Raw genomic sequence first — 21554 nt, forward strand, 5'->3', positions numbered from 1 at the left:
GGTAAATGTAAGTCTGAACCAGGGGTCGCGTTAACCGAATATTTTCCGTCGTACCGAATATTTTCCGTCGTTGATCGGTTTTTTACAACGGTGACAGAAAAAACTGAAGTCCATCTGTCATTTTGACAGGTTGCAATTCACAACCCAGACCACAGGGTGGCGAGTGAGCATATTAATTAGGTATTATCTCTCTTGATACATGACGTCGTTGGCCTTACTCGGAAAAATGTCAAGGCAACTGAGTGTCCGAAGTTTCTTCAAAAAGCCCCAAAACGACGATGGTGTTGATAAAAGAGGTGAAAAAAGAGGGACCGATGCAGTGAAGGATGACAACGAATCAAGTGAATCGCCGGTTCACTCTTCACTGCGGCGAGCAGTTGAAAACGCCGCCAATTACCAAGAAGGGCAGAATTGGTAACACGGTGAAAGCGGCATAAAGCCAAAAAAGCGGACCAGACTAGCCAGAGCCTGAAATTATTTCAAGGAAAATATGGAGGGTGCCACCACTGTGTGTACTCTTTTTGCTAAGCTGAGCTCGCATACCACGGTAGTACTTCGGCTATTAACGAACACTTGACGCGCCGTCACCCAGGTGTATTTCGGAAGACAACAGGAAACAACAAGCTAGCGGATTGTAAGTCCATACAACTTTCTAACGATTTTTTAAAAAATTGGAAGTTGCCTTTATGGGCGTCGTATCAACGTGCATTTTTATTTAATAATAATAATAAATTTAAAAAAAATGTGTATATATATATATATATATAATGGAATTATATAATTTATTATTATTAAATGTATTACTATCATGGAAGGTCCCACTTGGGGGGGAAAAAAATATATATATATATATATCCTGTATATACATAATATAATAAAAATATATATGGAAACACAGTACTGGCCTGCTTACTGAAATCCATGACTGCACTAATGTTAGTTACTTTATATTATAAAGTATCATTGTATTATTGTGTATATACATATAGTGACTGCATCAAGATATAGTCATTTTAAAAATTTAAGTGACGGGTAAAAATAGATTATGACCGGATTTTTATGACCCTGTCAGTCAAAATGACAGACAACGAAAAAGTCTAGCGCAACCTCTGGTCTGAACATAATGAAAGTAATTAACTTAATAATGGTAGGGTCAATTCTATCCTTACAACATATGGTAAGACAATCTAAATTACCTATATAACTGAATTCATTACATAATGCAAATAAAGTTGCTTAAAAGTTGATGAGGACAATTTGAGCATCTCAAGCCCCCCAATTTACTGCAAAATGGACCCGAATTTGTTTATGTTATGATCGTGCAAGTTGTTGGGACACGTCTCTTGTTTTTGATCGATTCGGTACGCTCCATTAGCCGCCGGAGCTAAGCTCCGACCCTGGCTAAGCTATGGAAAAGCAACGAGTGACTTCACCACTTGAAATTAATATCGCAATAAAAGCATAACACTATGTCGACAAAACCGTTCCTGCACAAACCAGCACAAACAAATGTACTGTATAAATCTGCGTCTGACGAGGGAGGAGGGGAGTAACTTCGTGAAGGTCTGTAGAGATGGTCACCAAGCACATATGGCAATAATCAAAGTGTAAATGTGTGAGCGAATTATGTAACTTATGTTTTCCAGCTCTGTATGTGTTTTGGAAATGATGAGTTGCGGTTACACGACAGCAGGAGGAGGGCGAGAGTTGGAGTTCTCATGTCTACTTCCGTGAAATGTAGTCTACTTCCGGGTGGAGGTTAGATCTTGTGCCCGAACCCAAAATGTCAAGCATTCAAGTTCGGGTCAGGCCACCGTGCCGGACTAAATATGTTAAAAAAAAATAGAGAGAGCAGGCTCTCTGTATTGCGCTTTTGCTTGTGCACGCACGCACATGAACGTGTGGCACCTAGGCATGTGCCGGTATGAGATTTTCACGGTACGATAACCGTGAGCAAAAATACCGCGGTTCCACGGTATCACGGTATTGCAATTATAGCTCCAAAATTTCGAGATGTATGGGTAAAAAAAAAAAAAAAAAAAAAAATCCATTGAACAGGATTTTTTCAAAACACATTTGCAAATTGGAACATGAATATAATGTGAAAATAAATAAATTAACAAAAAATAACAAATATTATATAAAATTAAAATAAATAGAACCTAGACTATACCCACAGCCACAGCTCAAGTTGCTCAATATTAGAGTAAGAACAAAATAATTGCTATAAAAAGTAAAAACACTTCTAAATAAAATTAAAAATATATACTGTATGACTTTTTTTTGAAGGGGGGAAGCTCAAGTGAAGTTTCGCCATTTTCAGCCACTGTGTCAACTCTAGTCAACATGATGCCATGCCTTTGTGTTAAAAAGAACAAAGAATTCATAAGTTAAGTTTAGAGCTGTCCCGACTAGTCGACATAGTCGACGTCATCGATGACGTAAATCCGTCGACGAGCACAACATCCCGTCGACGGTTAATGAAGGGTTAAAAAAATATATGCGTGGAAAGTTAGAATGTCGGATGCTCTGTTTGCAAGCGGGGAAAGCGGCACAAAGCCCAAAAAAAAAGCGCACCAGAGTGTCCAAAACATTGCCTTATTTCAAAGAAACAAAGGAGAGTTTAAAAGGAAAAAGGTGAAAAGTTTTTGTTAATTTCTAATTATGTTGCTTTATTTGTGTGCACCGTAGCTCTTACAGTGTGTTTACATCAAGGATGGAATAAAAGTTGTAAACCATCAGTTTAAGAGACCATCTTTTCAATCGGGAGGCTACACTAGTTCATTCTATCAGCATTTGAACTCATTGTTTATTTGTGATTTATTATTGTTATTTACATGTTTATTTGTACTTTAATAAATAATTTGAGTGTTCCAATATGTTTTTTGTGAATTGATAAGCGTGCTAAATTAGTAAAAAAAAAAAAAATTTTTTAAATTAATTATTAGATTAGTCGACTAATCGTAAAAATAGTCGGCTGACTAATCGGGAGAAAATTAGTCGTTTGGGACAGCCCTAAATAAGTGAATTAAAAATGTATAAGTTAGTTTTATAAATTAGTTAAAATGAAAATATTGTTGAGGAAAGGTTTCATCTATTCGGGGTGGGGTTGGGGTTGGGGTGGGGGCCGGGGGGTGTATGCGGCAGCCATGGTTCCCTCCCAGGTCCGCCCGGCCGGAGCCGCGTCTCCCTGTACTGGGTGCCGGGGAGGTGCCCTCTGGTGCCATACCGCGCGCCCCTCTTGGCCCGGGGGTGGGTTGTGGGGGGTGCGCTTCTCTCCCCTTGGTCTGTTTCCGGCCCTGTCTGCCTCCCTGGGCCGCGGCGGCCGCGGCTGCCCCCCGGCCGGCGGGGTCGTTAGCGGGGCCTCTCGGGGCCCGCGGGGCCTAGGGTGAGGCTTGTTGTCCCTTGCCGGTGGGGTGGACGCCCCCTGGTCGCCGGCGCTTGGTGTGGCGCCTGCTCGGGGTGCGGGGTGGGTGCTCGGTGGGTGGGAGGGGGGTGGGCGGTCGCGGAGGCGCCGTGGGTGTTCTGGGGCGGGGATTGATCGGGGCCCTGACACTTCTTCCGCCCTGGGGCCGGTGGTTCTGGTGGACGGGGCCACGCCCGCGGGAGCCTGCCTCTTAACTCACGCACTTCTCACTTCGGCACTGTAAATATTTTTCACCCTGGCACTTACATGCTCATACATTTCTCCGGGGAGAGTTGGGACGGGGCTTTACAGTCCCAGCCCGACTACCCCCTGTTTTTAATGCACCACACACCAAGGTTGTGGGATGGTTGGGACCTGCTGGGGGGGGGGGGGGGGGGGCCTCACGGCTGCCTCCTCACCACAGGCCCCGCCATCCCTGCACCTTTTTTAAATGCACCACACACATCATACTCCACAGGAGAGCTCTGGCAAAGGGCGGTGGGACGGGCGGCTGGACAGAAACTCCATGCTGCGGTCCCACTGCCCCAAGCCAAGCTCTCCTATTTTAATGCATACATTGCACTACCCTCCCCTCACATCCCCATCACGGTGCTGGGTGATGGCTGCCAGTCGGGAACCTGGCAGCCACAGTAATAGGGTGGTAGGTGGGTCCCACACTTTTTCTATATGGCGTGGCTCCCGGGGTGTGGCCTCCCCTCTGCCTCGGCTGCCGGCCGCGGGAGTGGGTTGGGGGGTCGGGTCTCCGATCTTGCGTCGCCCCATGGCAGTCCCTGGGCGTTCTCCTGCCTCCGCCTTCCCCTCTCTTCTCTGGCTGGGCGTCCGCCCTGCGCTCCGTCGCGGGTCGCTGGCTGGGCGCCGGTGTATCAGCGGGGTGTAGCCTGCACCGGCGGGGGACCCTGCCTTGCCTGGGGCTTGGTGGGCCGCTGGGGGTCCCGTGGCGTGCCGTGCCGGTTGGGGGGCTGTGGCTCGTGGTCCGGGTGGGCGGGCGGGGGTGGGTGTAGGCGTGGGGTTGGTGATGCGTCCCCTCCTGCCATCCCTGAAGGCCGGTTGATGGGCGCGCGGGTGGCCCGGGGGACCACCCTGGGTCCCGGGGGGGGGGTGACGGTGGCTCCTTTGCTGGGCGGTTGGAGGAGGGATGGGCTGCGCATGGATCCCCCCGCCCGCCCTCCCTCCCCGGGCTGGCTGGGTGTGGGCCGTGGCCCTGGGTTGGTGCCCGCGCGGTCTCTCCGCCCGTCTGCGTGGCTGTCGCGCGCCCGGTGGGGCTTGCGTGCTGCTGGATGTGGTAGGGCATGCTCGGGTTGGGGGTTCCGGTGCCGGGATTGGCGATGCGGCGGCGTAGGGTTGGTCGCCAATGGGCTTTCACTCATAAGAGATTCACACGATTACTGGGTTCTAGATCACAGAACTGATTTGTGTACACTCTACCCCTTTCAATCACTTAGTTTATAGTCTTATAGACACCCCCACCCCCATTCTCCTCTTTCACTGGCCAATAGGCCCCCACATGGTGTAAACCGGAAATACATCTCGCTGACGATAGCACCAGCATATTAGTAACTAGTTTAGATGTTCAATGTATTTCTTGTTGTTGTTTGTGTATGTGTTTCTTTTCTTTCTTCTCTTGTATTTCTTTTCTTCTGTCCCCCCATAATCCCTTCCTGTTCGCTGCTTTGTCATAATAAAAAGGTATTTTGAATGATCACAATGGGAGTATGTCAGACTCTCAATGTGAAACATTAAAACTGTTCAGAATCCGGGCACTTAGACTTCCATTCTCTGTGTCAAACAGCTGAACAGGACAGGTTTTAAAAAAAAAAAAAAAAAAAAAAAAAAAAAAAAAAAAGTGAGGAGTGAGCCCTCCTCTCTCAATTAGCGATCTTTGACGCGATTCTTTTTCTTTCCCCCCTGCATTCAAGCTTTTCTCTCACTCAGCGGCTGTGAGACATAAAAGAAGCTCCTCTCCCAGTTTAGCCTAGGCTAACATTCGTCTTTGTAAGTTTTAGTTAGTTTGTATATTGCATTTTAAAGGAAAATGTGTGTTTTGTTTTTGGCGAACTTTTTAATGGAGCTACTGCTATCCTGTTGAACCTAATCACACGTGGAAAAATACAATTGTACAGCATTTTAAATGTATTTATTTGTATATTTCACCACGATTTGAGAGCTCAATAAATTGAAGAAAAGTACGCCTTGTGTTTGGAGGATTTGTTTTTGGGTTTGCTGGCTGTTTAGTGACACTCACGGCAACAAACGGGAAGGGGTGAGCGGTGCCGCACCAAGCCACTTCGGCTGCATTTTGGCACGTGAAAAATAGCGAATACCGTACTAAGGTATGACGGAACATTTGAGTGGTTTTGAAACTGCGACGTTTTCACACCACGGTAAACCGTGAAACCGGTAACCGGCACATGTCTAGTGGCACCGCCCGCTTTTTCTTCTTGTCCTCCCGCTGTAGCACTTGCGCACGGCCGAGGCACCGCCCTCTTTTTCATTTTCTCCTGTTCTGGCGCCTTGCGCGTGTACACACTACACAACTCCTCATCCTCGTGGTACTTCTTTTTCAATATGGAGCAGCGAGAAGTTAAAAACAAACTGAAGACGGGGGAATGGAAGAGGCAAGAAAGAATGCACCGGTAGGAGTGAGGTGTGGAAAGAATCTCAATTGATCGTGGAAGATGCAACAAAAAACTGTGTCGGCTTCGTCGAATGCAACAAATATATACCCAAAACTTTCCAAGTTGGCAAGAAAAAGTGTTGTGCATCCCTGCAAGCAGCAGCAGCTGCGAGAGAGTTTTCAGCGCTGCAGGCCGCACAATAGATCAGCGGAGAACGTCACTGAAACCTGCCAGTGGATGCAATCTTATTCCTGCATGACGACGACCAAAAAATATAAACACTGTTAAGTAAGCCATAATATCCTGCTGTTCAAATCGCCATTTTTAGTCCGAGCCGGTCTAGTTATTTCCCTTATTTCACAGGAATAAAGAGCAGGACATGAGGCTGCAAGTGGCAGACTGCAGTCAAGGCCAGCCCGCAGTTAAAAAGCTTATATTTCATTTGCATTTTTTTTTTAGAATTTATTTTTGGTATCGTTGTCATTACAATAAAGAATGTTATTTCAAAGCATTTGTAGTTTTTTTTTTTTTTTTTTTTAACTGCTGTTCCCTCTCCTTGTCAGAGAGGCGCGTCCATGTGAGAATATCCCACACACTCAGAAATATATTAAAAAACTTTCCCAGTGTTATTTCGTTGTGTAAATGATTTTATAATTCTCATAAAAATATGTAGACTATTTAGATATTGAGTAAACTTGCATTTTTATTCTGACAACTGTGAATTCATTACGAAAGACACTTATTTATGCACACAAAGGCAACACAAATGTGATCCTTTTGAATCTTCTCCTCTGTGTGTCTGCAAAACCGCTTTTTTTTTTAATATTAAACTTTCCCAGTGTTATTTCGTTGTGTAAATGTTTTTATAATGATATAAAAATATGTAGACTATTTCAACATTAAGAAAACTTGCGTTTTTTTCTGCCAACTCGAAGAAACGAAAATAAATTGCTGCGTTTTTTCCCCCCGCGTTGACTCCAACAAATTAAAAAAAAAAAAAAAATCTTTTTTTTCTGGCTCAGGCCTGCAAATCTAGTTATTTGATCGGGTTCGGGCTGGGTCGAGCCTCAATACCAGCGGGCCGTGTCGGGCAGGATTTTTTAGGCCCGAACTAGGCTCTACTTCCGGGTATCCTCTTGGACTTCTTGCTGTTGTGTTGCTGCAATTTGCTGTCGTGTTGTGGCTATTTGCCGTCGTGTTGTGGCTATTTGCATTCGCGCTGTTGCAATTAGGATCCGTGCTTTTGCCAATTTGCAATTGTGCTTTTGCCAATTTGCAATCGTGCTTTTGCCAATTTGCAATCGTGCTTTTGCCAATTTGCAATCGTGCTTTTGCAATTGGGGATCGTGTTGTGACAGTTTGCATTCATGCTTTTTTCTTTTGCAAAGCATTTGAAATAGGGGTTACGTTTTTTTTCTTTTTGCAAAGTGTTTGGACTTGACATTTCGCCTGACACCTCTCGGCCACCGTAGTAATTACATTTTTAAGTAAGAAATACAGTGGTACCTGGACATACGATCGCTTCGACACGGAATCTTTTCGAAATCCGACTTAAATTTGACTATCTGCTATTTGTTTCTACATCCGACGAAATGCTCGAAATACAACGACATGATAGCACCGCAGACGACGCACGGCAAATTTTCTTGTGAGAGACATCAACACAGGTTTCAAAAAGGTTGGTACAGTTGGTCAAACATTACCATTGAAATGAAGATGCAAATTATAGAAAAATATGAGCGTATAATATTCATTATTTATTAGGGCTGTCAAAATTATCGCGTTAATGGGCGGTAATTAATTTTTAAAAAATTAATCACGTTAAAATATTTCACGCATTTAACGCACGTGCCCCGCTCAAACAGATTAAAATGACAGCACAGTGTCATGTCCATTTGTTACTTATGTTTTTTGGTGTTTTGTCGCCCTCTGGTGGCGCTTGGGTGCGACTGATTTTATGGGTTTCAGCACCATGAGCATTGTGTAATTATTGACATCAACAATGGCGAGCAACTAGTTTATTTTTTGTTTGAAAATTTTACAAATTTTATTAAAACAAAAACATTAAGAGGGGTTTTATTATAAAATTTCTAAAACTTGAACTAACATTTATCTTTTAAGAACTACAAGTCTTTCTATCCATGGATCGCTTTAAAAGAATGTTAATAATGTTAATGCCATCGTGTTGTTTTGTTATAATAAACAAATACAGTACTTATGTACACTATGTTGAATGTATATATCTGTCTTGTCTCTTCTCTTTCCATTCCAACAATAATTTACTAAAAATATGGCATATTTTATAGATGGTTTGAATTGCAATTAATTACAATTAATTAATATTTAAGCTGTGACTAACTTGATTAAAAATCTTAATCGTTTGACAGCCCTATTATTTACATATAGTTTGTGTTTTATTCAAGAATAACAATTTGTTGCATTTGAATGAGTGATTTATTAGGAGCTATAGTCATTACATTAGTGGATGAATTGGTTTTTAAAAATAGACATTCGCATTAGGCAATAATTTAGGAGACAATACATCGTCTACTTTTTTTTTTTTTTTTTTATCGCGACAGGCCTTTTCGTCGCACTCGTATTGTGCAACATTGTGTATTTTCCTTTTCTTTTAGACGGGCTTGTTCTACATTTCACAGCAAAAATGTTTTCTTTGCCACATTTGTTGCATGTCTTACCATATGCAGGGCATTTTTGTGTGCTCATTTCGTGCTTTCTCCCGCAAGAAATGCATTCCGCTGTGGTGTTTGTTTGACAAGCTGCTCCTTGAACTGCATGAACGTCCTCTTCCATCGATTCCGAGATGGCCATGTTATTTTCTCTCGACCACTCTGCGGCTCTGCACAGTTGTATACACGTGTCGAGGGTCAAGTTCTTTTCGCGGAGCAATCTCCCTCTCATGGCTGCGTTATTGTGTCCGCATACAATTCGATCCCGAATGAGAGAGTCTCTTAAAGTGTCAAAGTTACATGTTTTTGACAACAATTTTAGCTCCGTGAAGTAGCTGTCAATTGTTTCACTGACGCCTTGGTTCCTCGTAAAGAATCGATAACGTTCCACAGTTTCATTCACACCGGGGTTGCAATGGTCATCGAATCTTTCAATAATGTCCTCTATCTTCCATCTATCTTTGGGGATCTCACCCATCAGCTTGTCCAAAAGTTCTCTGCCACTTTCACCAACAAGATGGCGGAAGAGTTCCACTTTCTTCCTTTCATCACATGTTAGGTCTGTATATAACAAGAACTCCTCCCTCCACGTCTTCCACGTCTTTGAAAGACTACCGGTGTCAAAGCAAAGAGTTTGCGGTGGTTTTAATCCGTCCATGACGCTCGGCGGCCTCCTTTTGGCGTTAGCCTCTCTGATAATCACAGCCGCATGCCAACTCGCTCTCCGTTCACTGGACAACACGTCACGTCCACCGCCGACTTTCTGTTCGTCACGCATATCTGTCCCGAGCGAACATCCAAAACAAAACAATAGTTCCTATTGTTACAACTTGTAGTTCTTAAAATATAAATGTTGGTATGAGTGATTATATTTTGATATTAAAACCCCTCTTGATGTTCTCGTTTTTATAAAATTTGTAAAAATTGTTTAATTAAAGCTGTAGTGTGAACTAATTTCTTCACATGCCAAATAGGGTCACAAGTAAAGTAATTAAACATTGTCCACCAAATAAAGCATGAAAAAATAATTTATATGTTTTATATTTGACAAAATAATCGCATTTCCGAAGTTCGAGCCTGAAAGGGGACGAACCCGGAAGTGATATGTCACACCGGGAACAGCGTTGGCAGCTCCATACATACGGCCGCCATACAAAGCCCTTCAAACAATGATTCAAACAGCGATATAAGCGATAGACCGAGCGCAAGGGAGGAGATCCAAGTTTTTGAAGAGTTGGAGGAAGAAGAGGAGCTTGGAATTTTATGTTGGATCTAACATGTATTAGCCAGACGCTAATCAGAATGCAAACAGTGTGCCTAGACTACCTGACATGGAATAGATACAAGACCCAGCGAGATTACAACATTGGTAAGATATAGGCTGTTATTATTTTTATGATTTGAAGATGCAGGCATTTGCACATAATGTTATGTTTTTGTCTATCTGATTGTAACGCTGTCTTCTGGGATGCCTTCACGAAGGAACCGAGGAGACTTTGTGGCTTGTGTTGACAGCTTTTTTATTGTTGACAATTTCTATGCATTTGCAGCAAGGGGAAAAAGAAAAAGGCAACGTCACGTGGGCAACAGAATCTTGAGAACGAATCCACGACGACTCACTTCCAATAGGGAATGGGACGTACTACGTCATTGTTTGGACCCGCCTCCATGCTGGCAATATAATTCACTTCCGGGCCGGCAGAGTCAATGCGGATTGTAACGTGTGGTAGTGCTAAGCTAACTCTTTCGGTGTTTTAGAAAGAAAATACGGGTGCTTATTGTTGCGTTACCGGGTGCAACAGCGTCTCCTACGACAAAAAAAGGGGTTAGGAAAAATGGACTCACTTTTCACCGTTTTCCTGCATGGAGGACCAAATATCAGATCACGAAGGTACGACGGATGGCTGGATTGCAGCGGTTCGTCGGAAAAGCATTTCTTATGATCATATTTCTGCTGGAATGAGAGTGTATTCCCCTCATCTCTACTCTTGTAAGTTGAACGATTTATCCGTTTTGGTTTCAATACGTTTTTTGTTTTTTTTCTTTACTGTTGTGTAAATCTGCCTCGGTAGCAATGCTAACCTACTCCTCCTCACCTACCTGTTGTGTTACTAGGAAAACCTGCATATGAAATGCTGACAACACATCCCGATTGGTCACCATATCTCTTCTTGGGTTATTCTGAGGTCAAGCGCACCACATCGGAGCGTTATGAGAGGTTGGAAAGGCGAAGAGTGCACGCTGAAACTTCAGTTTGCTCTGCTCTTACAAACACAATCCCAAGTGTTGTTATGAAAAGTCAATAAAATATGAATACCAAAACATGACTTGAACAACTTCTTGACAAACTGTAACTGCTTGTTGTTTACTTCAGGTCTTCATAATAAACAGGTGTAATAATTACAAAGTCAGGTGACTTAATTTTGTTATTCTATTTGGAATATGCATTGACAATTTTTGGACAGTGTTGTAGACAAGAACTGGGACTGATAAGTTGCAATAGATTTATTTCAAGTAATGCAATTTCTCCAATACGATATTTGAATTGACAGTTTTAAAATCTTTAAATTAGTGCAAACAAGGCCCACCCTCTGACGGTGGCAGCAAATATTATATAATTATAAGTAATACACAAATACAAGATCACAATAAACGTGTCTTTGTCAAAGCAGTTTAAAACACTATTTACTGGCCTTGGGTAAATTGCCAGACAGGATAAATATGTGCTTTAAAGTTCTTGCATTTCCATTTTAAGTATTGCAAGTACTAGTCTCCAACACAGTATTTGAACTGACAGTTTAAAATCATTTTAGTACAAAATGGCCCACACTCTGGCAGGGGGCAGCAAATATTATAATACATAATAAAAAGCTATATACTATATAAATACAAGATCACAACAAAACCTGTATTTTTCAAAGCAGTTAAAAAACATCCAGTGGCCTTAGGTAAATAAACGTGTATAAATATGTACTTTACAGTTCTTGCATTTCTATTTTAGGTATTGCAACTTTTCCAACACTATTTGAATTGACAGTCTAAAGTCTACATTATTGCAAATAAGAATATTATAAATTAAAAATAATAATAGAATATATAAATTCAACATTACAATGAAACGTGTCTTTGTCAAAGTGGTTAAAAAAAACGTCACTGGCCATAGTTAAATAGCCAGGCAGAATAAATATGTGCATTAAAGTTCTTGCATTTTCACAAGTTAAAAGCCCGCAGTTCATCGACGAGAAGGGCAGACCCAGATGGCGTCTGCTGCAGGGGCTTGTTTGAGTCCGACACAGGACAAATGGAACCACTCCATTGAACAAATTTTCTTTGTCAAATGATCCAAGAAGAGAGATGGTGACCAATCGGGATGTGTTGTCAGCAGGTTTACCTAGGAACACAACAGGTAGGTGAGTCGTAGTAGGCGAGCATTGCTACCGAGGCAGATTTACACAACGGTGTAAAAAAACAAAAACGTATTGAAACCAAAAGTGGATAAATCGTTCAACTTACAAGAGTAGAGATGACAGGAACACACTCTCATTCCAGCAGAAATATGATCATAAGAAATGCTTTTCCGACGAACCGCTGCAATCCAGCCATCCGTCGTACCTTCGTGATCTGATATTTGGTCCTCCATGCAGGAAAACGGTGAAAAGTGAGTCCATTTTTCCTCACCCCTTTTTTTGTCGTAGGAGACGCTGTTGCACCCGGTAACGCAACAATAAAGCACCCATATTTTCTTTCTAAAACACCGAAAGAGTTAGCTTAGCACTATCACACGTTACAATCCGCATTGACTCTGCCGGCCCGGAAGTGAATTATATTGCCAGCATGGAGGCGGGTCCAAACAATGACGTAGTACGTCCCATTCCCTATACTGTGATCGTATAGTGGTACATTTCTTTTATAATAAACAAAAATACACTGTAGTTTTCAACAAATAGAGCAACATTTTTTTTTCCATATTACACTAAGCAATTGCAAATTGAATACAAAATAATGTTTTCACAAACTTCTGCAACCTACCTATGCATTTGCAGCAAGGGGAAAAAGAAAAAGGCAACGTCACGTGGGCAACAGAATCTAGAAAAATAGCATTGCGTTAGCATTTAGCAAGTCAATACTTGTGAATGGCTTCGCTCATGTAGTGGATAAAACGGTGCAATATACACATAAAAACAATGAACACTGATACCACCTAGAGACTCACATACGCTAACTAAGCGAAGCCAGCCACTTGAATTTTCTTATTTCTCAATTAAATCATGAAAACTTTGCCCACAGACTTCAGCACATGTTACCTTGAGAACGAATCCACGACGACTGAAGTGGATACATTCCCACAACCACTTGCAGCAAGTGCACCTGCAATTACGCGGTTGCACCACAAGATGACGCATTTCTCAATTTAACTGGATTTTATAAAACTCTTTTTTTAACTATGTTACATGATGACATTGTTAAAAAAAATAATAATCAGACTTCATGTTCATTTTGGCAGATCCGGCAGCTCTCGTGCATATAAAATAATAATATAAAAACGTTGGGGGAAAAGAAGGAGATGAGTCTTCGATGGCTTTCTCCACTTTATTGTGGCAACAATAAGAAAACAAAATAATAGCGGACTGCCGCCACATTCGACCGCGAAGTTTTGCTTCTCGCCGATCTCCTCCTTGCCTCCCACTCCAGCGTCTCTTAAACGGAATGTGCATAGTGTCTTGTTATGAGCTTTTTGTTTACAAATGTATCGAACACACGACGCGCTGACAACCTTGTCTCTTTATTAACACATGGAGCAGTTCTTATGGAAAAGTTAGAACACAGCTCGGCACAGCTCTCGGCAGGAATTGGCGTCTAATGGCGTGAGGAAATGTAGTTTTTTCACACAAGCGAACAGATTACAAAGCACCACTTCAGTGTTGTCCCGAGACAACATTTCCCATGATTCACTGCGTGACCTGCGCGCTCGCTGATTCGCTGCGAGATTGACTCAATGGCTACGCTAAACCAACACGCTATTTTTCAGCTGTCACCTGTCAGCGGCTCTCATAAAACACAAACTAGAAGCCTATCATGCGATCACCGTGAACGCTGAACCGTCCATAAGCAATGCAATGCTTGAAGCATGAAGGTGGAAATACATAATACAAATACAAATAAATGTGCACAAACTAACCGGCGGTGTGTGTCTCCTACAGCAACGTGACCGTGAATTACTGCGACGCCGACCCGTTTATATGCACATCCACACCCGTTTCCCGATTGACAGTGGATTAACCCTTTCGGACATGATCGTAGATGACGCACCATTTAAACAAGCTTAACCTAGCGAACGCAACAACAACTATGATCGGGGATTTCCACAAGTTAACTTTCGGCTAACGTCGCTAGCTTATACTGTTCAATTCCACAACAGTAGGCAGCTATGCTTTGACAAAGTCATCAGTCATCTATCCAAAAATCACACTTACTTTTTGGCAAATCCTTGATCATAAGCAGACCGGTTAAGGAAGCAGGCATCTTCGAAGTGTTTGCAGCAGAGAACACTACTCGATGATGGCGTGAAATTCATTCGCTTCGTGCGAACGAAAGATGTCCATTTACGTGCCCTGCTATCCTTTGGCCACTCATACAACTTTTCGTTTGAGCGAGAACAAAACATCGCCACACACCGCTGTGGCATCTTACCGAGAAGCAATGCAACAAGGAATATTGTTCTAGGGTGGACTTCCCTCGCATGTCTAGGTGTGACGTAATTTCCGAAGATTTCCGAAGATTGCCGAAGAAAAGCATTTTCGTTGTCAAGGGCGTTGCTATGGGTTAAACAAAGAATCTGGAAGGGTTGCGTTAAAAAAAATAATAAAAAAATATGCTTATAATTGTTTAGCCATTGATATTATTCAAAAACATGGTTGGCCAACCTTACTTCAAAGTTCCCCTTTAATCGGTCTTTGTCAGGTGACGTAACACTTGCAAAAGCCGCAGTGCATTGTGGGTCGAATCGCCATTTTGAGTGCTCACTTATTGTAAACAACTGAGCAGTGAGAATCGTCTTTGCTTTCATCATTGTCTTTGATAAAATGGGACATTCGTGTTGTGTGAAAGGCTTCCATACTAAATCACACGACAAAAATGGCTGCAAAGTTGAGTAAGATTTTTTCGTTTTCCATCTTGGAAAAGAGGTTATGGAAAGCAGATTGAGGAACTAACGAAGCGGCGTCGGATGGCCTGGGTCGCAGCGGTGAAAGAAACGGAAGGGCATCACTTTCGACACCATATCTGCCTTCCTGCGTATTTGCTCTCGGCATTTTCATAAAGGCAAGTCGGAGTTTTTTTTTTAAGTATTGATACTGAATATGCTGTTTTTTTGCTTTCTAAAGTCGCTATTTTCTCATTGGCTAATCTTAGCTATCTAGCCTCACTTGTAAACTACACGCAAAGAGGGAGGGCAGTGGAAATGGGTTAATCTGTTCGTGATAAATCAGTGTTTAATTTATTCAGTCATCCTTTATAAAAACATTTTAGAGTGAATGATTTGAAAGATAAAGGTAAACAGCAAAAATGCACAGAAATATTTATCAATGCGTGAGATTTCCTTTTGGGATCTGAGAGATCTGACGGGATGGTAGCATGTCTGATTAAGTGTTTACGATTGTGAAATGCCATGGAAATATCCAATCTTACCTAGCTTTCTTAATAAAACCTAATGTGATTGCAGGTGAACCAGCTTATGAAATGGAGACTGACCCAGACTGGGCACCATCCCTACATTTGTGACACACATCTGTTACACCGACAAACACTGCACGCTCTGCAAGACGAAGTAGGCGTGAGCAGCTACGAAAAGAGACACTGCAAGCACCAGAGATGAGGGTCCAGCAGGATGCAAACATTGAAGAGCTGCAGACCATGGAGGGACCATCTGAGCCTGGTGAAATAAACAGTCACCAACAGAATGAGGAGGGGACACCTGATGCTGGAGAAGAAAGTGGTCAGCTACAGACTGAAGAGGGGACACATGAAGCTGGAGAAGAAGGTGATCAGCTAATCACAGAGGATGAGACGCACAACACCAATCAGGATGTGACACAGACTGTGATTAATGACTGTTTTGAAATTTTCACAGAAAACCCATCAAATCTGAAAGCACGTGCCCAAATGTTTTCCAGCTACAAGCACCACCACACTATGAAGTATTTAATATGTATTACACCCAAGGGAACCGTTTGTTTCTTATCAAAAGGCTGGGGAGGTCGTACAAGTGACAAACATATGAACCAGAACAGTGACTTTCCTCATAATTTGTTACCTGGGGACATTGTCATGGCAGACAGAGGTTTTGACATACAAGAATGTGTGGGCATGTGGTGTTCAGATGTCAAACTCCCAGCATTTACAAAAGGCCGCTGTCAGTTAGCAGCTAAAGATGTGGCGGAAACTAGGAAAACAGCCCATTTGAGAATCCATGTGGAAAGGGTCATCGGAAATGTTTGTCAGAAGTATAAGATCTTAACAGGAACCATACCCATAAACATGATTCTTCCATGTGAAGGTGAAGAAGCCACAATGTTGGATAAGGTTGTCACTGTCTGCTGTGCCCTGACAAGCCAGTGCCCAACAGTAGTTTAGTACAATTAGTTTTCTTTTCGTAGTGTTTGTACAAGCAAAGTTTTTTTTTTATACGTTTGTAGATGACTTAAACCTGTTTAATAAAGTATGTGAGTGACAATTTTGAAGTCTTCTTGACTCTTTGCCTCTCTTAGGTACATAAAGAACTAGTGTTGGTGTTGATAATGAAAAGTACTTTTTTTTTTTTACTAATTACATTCAAACAATTTTGTGGAGATAAACACTGAATAGGAAATACGATGTTTGCTAACGAGAAGTTTGACAGTTTTACTTTTTTAGATATATAATTTTTACTAAAATTCTCAATCAAAACACAGCAGCAGCACAATGGTAGACAGAAAATACCAATACAAGGAAATATAAAACGTGCATATGAAGTAAAATAACACTAGTTGTAAAATAACGTGTTAAAGTAAAATTGTCCCACTTCACATGATAAGTCCTGCATTGAGAGAATTGCACATCTTTGCATGGCAATGTCAACACTGAAATAATATATTGTGCAATATACATGAATTTGCATGTCATTATGACAGTTCCTTCACCTGTTTTAGTCATGCGATGTTTAAGATGATATTCAAGGTACAATTCAAGTTCAACCATGTTCAAGTAAGAGCTGTATCATGTTTCTGAGAGGAGCAACGAGAGTGACGGCTGTGCTTTTGCAGTCCTGCGGTCGAAATGAGAAGAGATCCTGCACCGAGCCATTCGTTAAATGTCCGTGAGCTTCAAGAGATTTATAGTTTTTAAAATGTAAGCGCTGATACCGTAAACGAGGGAGGTTTTTATATCCAGCGATGAAGTTGGAGGCAGTAATGTTGCGTCGGCGCTACTCCTGTTCTGGTTTGTTTACATCCGCGGTACACTCAAAATGGCGCTTGGGGGCGTGTCCGCTAGTTTGGGCACGTGACTGACAAAGACCGATAGGTCGCCGTTGTTATAGACCCCACTCACCAACGTCACACAATGACGTGTCGCTGTATAGTGCCGCCATATTGTCCGTCATTGTGTGTCCGTATTCTCAGTGGTCTCAATTTATCGTGCAATTTATAGAGCAATTCATGGAAGCCCCAGTGCTTTCAGACGCTGTAAACTCATTGAATGTGTTGCATAAAAGGCGTTATGTGGAAAAGCTTCGGTCGATCCATTCGCCAGATCCATATTTGATGCCTAAATCGATATTTTTCGACCCGCTGTCTTCGCCGTCTCTGCCTGACATCTGCTACCCTGATATCTACAACTATCTTGTCCACAGAAACTCAGCCTATTCTCACGAAACTTTGAAAAACTAAGAGCAGCACTCTAAGCAACATTACCCCGTGTGACCCTTTACTTCCAATTTTCTAAAATGGCGACAATCAATAAAAACAAAAAAAAGTTGACTGCGATGGCCGACACTTCAAGGATAGGTGGATATTGGACTATTTCTTCAATAAAATACGCAACAACTGTGTCTGCCTCATTTGCAAAGAGACAGTCGCTATTTTCAAAGAGTTCGATGTGACGCACAATTACCAAACAAGACACGCTGACATGTAAGACAACATTACAGGGAAGATACGCAGCAAGAAATGAAAGCAACTTGAAGCTAGTTTAATTTCACAGCAGCAGTAATTCGCAAGAGCCTGAGCGTCGAAAGAGAACGCCACAAAGGCAAGATTGCTGAATTTATGAATTAAAAAAAATAATAAAGCAAATGTGACACAGAGAAGGGCTTGCTAAAATTTGTTTAAATATATTGTTCTACGTAAATTAGCCAAGGTAGCCCCCCACATTTTTACCACACCAAATCTGGCCCCCTTTGCAAAAAGTTTGGACACCCCTGTTTAACTGATGATCCGTAGACGAGGCCAGCTTCTTTCACTTGTTACCAGCTAAATATTATTTAAAAAGTAATGATGGTGGAAGAAATAACCATCTTGAATTTGAAACTGTATGCTGTCGGCGATTAGCCTCGCAATGATCTTAATTGTGGTTGTCAGCCCAAAACCCTCTAAATATATATTAAATGCATCTTACCAGATATAAAATGACTACTACATAATCTGTGGTGATCGTTTGGTGCCCAGTTTTCTCATCGAATTGCAGCAGTCCATCTCGCTCTCCTCTCCGGGTCTCTCGGAATACGGTAGAACTTCAAGTCTCTCCGTCTATCTTCTCTGTTACTGCAACCAACCGCCACACACGCCTTCACCATTTTGATTATTAATGTTAACGAGCAGAAAAACACGCCAAAATAGGAGGAATTTACGTACCGGTAATGCGTAAACATGACGAGCTGACGGACAATATGGCGCGGAGGCGCGGTTGTGACTTCATGTGAGTGGGGTCTTTTAACGCCGCAGGGAGGTGACGTCATTGGGTTACGCTTCCGGTGTTCTCACATGCAAGGCGTGACCGGTAGGATTTGTGTATAAAGGTAACAAAATAAGGGAGCATGATTCCTCTTGTGCACTTTTATTAAACAAAGAAAACAAATCCTCTTGGACCGCTTGTTACTCGGGAGCTCGGCGGTTTGCACACACGCGTTCGCAGTTGAACTCCAGCACAAAAGACAGAAGAAGAAACCATTCATTATAAATAAAGCAGCGCTACCGCGTAGTGGATTTCGCAATGAACACCAACCAAGGAAGTGACCGTTACACAGGATGCTCCAGAGGGCTCTCGAAGATTACTTCAATAGTCACCAAAAGGTGGAAATTGTGACATTCCAAGCTTTGATCCAAAGACCCTGTTCATTGGTTATAAATGTGCATTATTAAGCACTGAAGATTCAAACAATTGTTTGAGCGGACTTTGTCAAAGGGGGATAGTTACCAAACCTGCAGCAATTTTTTATTGGAATAATTCATACGAAAATATTGAATGGAAACATACTTGGCTTTGCCTAGAAAATATCTATTAAGATATAAAGTTAAAGAAATCACACTCAAAATGCTTCACAGGTGTTATCCTGTAAAAACAATCATGGTAGAATTTAAAATGAATATTGATACGTTATGTTCTTTTTGTGCAAATGCAGAGGAAACTGTCTCCCACTTATTTTGGCATATGTGCTTACTCTCACTTCTTTTGGGTGGACCTGAACAATTTTATCAACTCCAAAGTTGAGCCCTCATTGAAAATAGTTTTTAGACATGTTTTATTTGGCCTATCCAACATTGAAAAAATAGAACTAGAAAAAAGATATGTTCCAGATCTTATCTTAATTTTGGCAAAATTCCACATTCACTGTGTAAAGTATGTAAATCAAAGACCAAATTTTCACGTTTTTGGAAAAATATTTTCTTTATATTTTGAAGATTTAAGTTTCTCTTTGAACCCCAAGGCTATAAGGATCAAGAGAGTGTGCAAACAATACAGCTTGTGTTGAAAATAACGCTGACCCTTTTATTTATAATCATTATATATTTTTTGTAAATTTGCTGAATGGATGTGAATTGTTCCCCCCAATGTTTGCATTTTTTTATTTGTTGTGAATAAAGTTGTATCGATGATAATAATAATAATAATAAAACATATCAGGATGCCCATCATATGGAGAGGAGCCTCAGCAGTCCCCCGTACTTCCTGTCTCAAGCCGCGAAGAGATTTTGAACCTTTACATTCTTATAGGAAATGTAGCGAACCCTTGTCACGAAAACAGGTTACGTCATTTCAACACTCGCGAAGAAAACACGGTAAATGGCCGCACTGAAAAAAAAAACTTTTATAGGCGTACTGACACATTTTTAAAAATGTTAAATAAACTAAACAACACTTGCAAAGAAAACCCTAATTGTTTATTCTGAAAATGGATTGAATAGACCGTACTAATATACAGTCTTCTTAATGTAATTAAAATAATGTCTAACTTAACTAACTGCATGTAACTTTGCTCTTCTTATATTGTTTTGTACGTACTGATACATTAAGCAGCGAATTGGCGAACGCTGCTAATGTTTTATACATTTTATTAACAGTCTCCCTTTTGTTGTTTTCATTGTATTGCACTCAGGCCCGGAGTGAGTATTGAGCACAGCAATTCAGAACTAAATTTCTCTCAGCCTGTGCATACGTTTTCAGCACTTCAAGTTAAAAAATATTATAAATATAAATATAATATTATTAATATTTAGGTTTTTCACCATCACATGAATCGTGACGTGTGTCCTGGCCAGGTGCCCAGAGGTGGACAGGCGTTCCGGGCAATTACCGGTGGGCCTACACACATTTTTTTCGCCGGCGACGCGAAAAAAAAAAAAAAAAAAAACGCGGCACGCGGCCCATTTGTTGGTCGAATTTTGGTTAGTCCTATTAAATATTTCAGTGCTCCACTCACCCCGCCTCCGGACAAACAGAAATGAATGAGCGGTGCAGAGAGTACTATAACTGACATGTTTATTCACACAAAACCCTGTGGAGCGTCAGCAAAGCGAGTAGTCGACAGGCGCTATCCCTAAAGTGGCGGCTGTGCTGCCATGTTTCTTGTGTGTGTGCGTGCATGTGGTGTGTGTGTTTGGGGGGATATATATATATTACATACGTGTGTGTATTTATATGTGTGTGTGTGGTGGGGTGGTGTGGAAGGGTGTTCCAGATGTACTTTTCCTTTGTAAGGCCTGTAATGAAATGTGACTTGAAAAAAACCTCAAGCATAAACATTCAAAAGGATGATGAACTGCTGAGTTATGATGCTGAATTTACAGTGGTATGAAAAGTATCTGAACCTTTTGGAATTTCTCACATTTCTGCATAAAATCACCATCAAATTTGATCTGATCTTTGTCAAAATCACACAGATGAAAAAACAGTGCCTGCTTTCGCTAAAACTACCCAAACATTTATAAGTTTTCATATTTTAAGGAGGATAGTATGCAAACAATGACAAAAGGGGAAAAATAAGTAAGTGAACCATTACATTTAATATTTTGTGGCCCCCCGCTTTGGCAGCAATAACTTCAACCAGACGCTTCTAGTAGCTGCACATCTGATCTGATCACAGATGTCTGGCACATCTATCAGGACTAATATTGGCCCATTCTACTCTACAAAACTGCTGTAGTTCAGTCAGATTCCTGGGATATCTGGCATGAACCGCTGTCTTTAGGTCATGTCTCAGCATCTCAATGGGGTTCAAGTCTGGTCTTTGACTTGGCCACTCCAGAACGTGTATTTTGTTCTTATGAAACCATTCTGAAGTTGATTTACTTC

General features: G+C 41.6%; 1 protein-coding gene and 1 long non-coding RNA gene across 3 annotated transcripts in view; one reads left to right on the forward strand and one right to left on the reverse strand.

Moving 5' to 3' along the window:
* Window positions 1-14483, reverse strand: part of LOC130904710 (zinc finger protein OZF-like) — a 30466-nt gene extending 15983 nt beyond the window's left edge. Inside the window, exon 1 of one of the 2 annotated variants that reach the window (XM_057817656.1) lies at window positions 14204-14483. In XM_057817656.1, coding sequence (XP_057673639.1) covers window positions 14204-14252 — 49 coding nt within the window. In that variant the 5' untranslated portion in view covers window positions 14253-14483. Of the gene's footprint in view, window positions 1-8738; window positions 9523-14203 lie in introns of those variants that run through there. The other variant, XM_057817654.1, reaches the window with a different exon arrangement.
* Window positions 10434-11051, forward strand: LOC130904711 (uncharacterized). The gene is made up of 2 exons (XR_009060895.1): window positions 10434-10719; window positions 10845-11051. It is a non-coding gene; the product is annotated as an uncharacterized LOC130904711 (long non-coding RNA).
* Window positions 14484-21554: the final 7071 nt, after the last annotated feature.

This window comes from Corythoichthys intestinalis, chromosome 16 (genome assembly GCF_030265065.1).
Source record: "Corythoichthys intestinalis isolate RoL2023-P3 chromosome 16, ASM3026506v1, whole genome shotgun sequence".
Taxonomy (NCBI): domain Eukaryota; kingdom Metazoa; phylum Chordata; class Actinopteri; order Syngnathiformes; family Syngnathidae; genus Corythoichthys; species Corythoichthys intestinalis.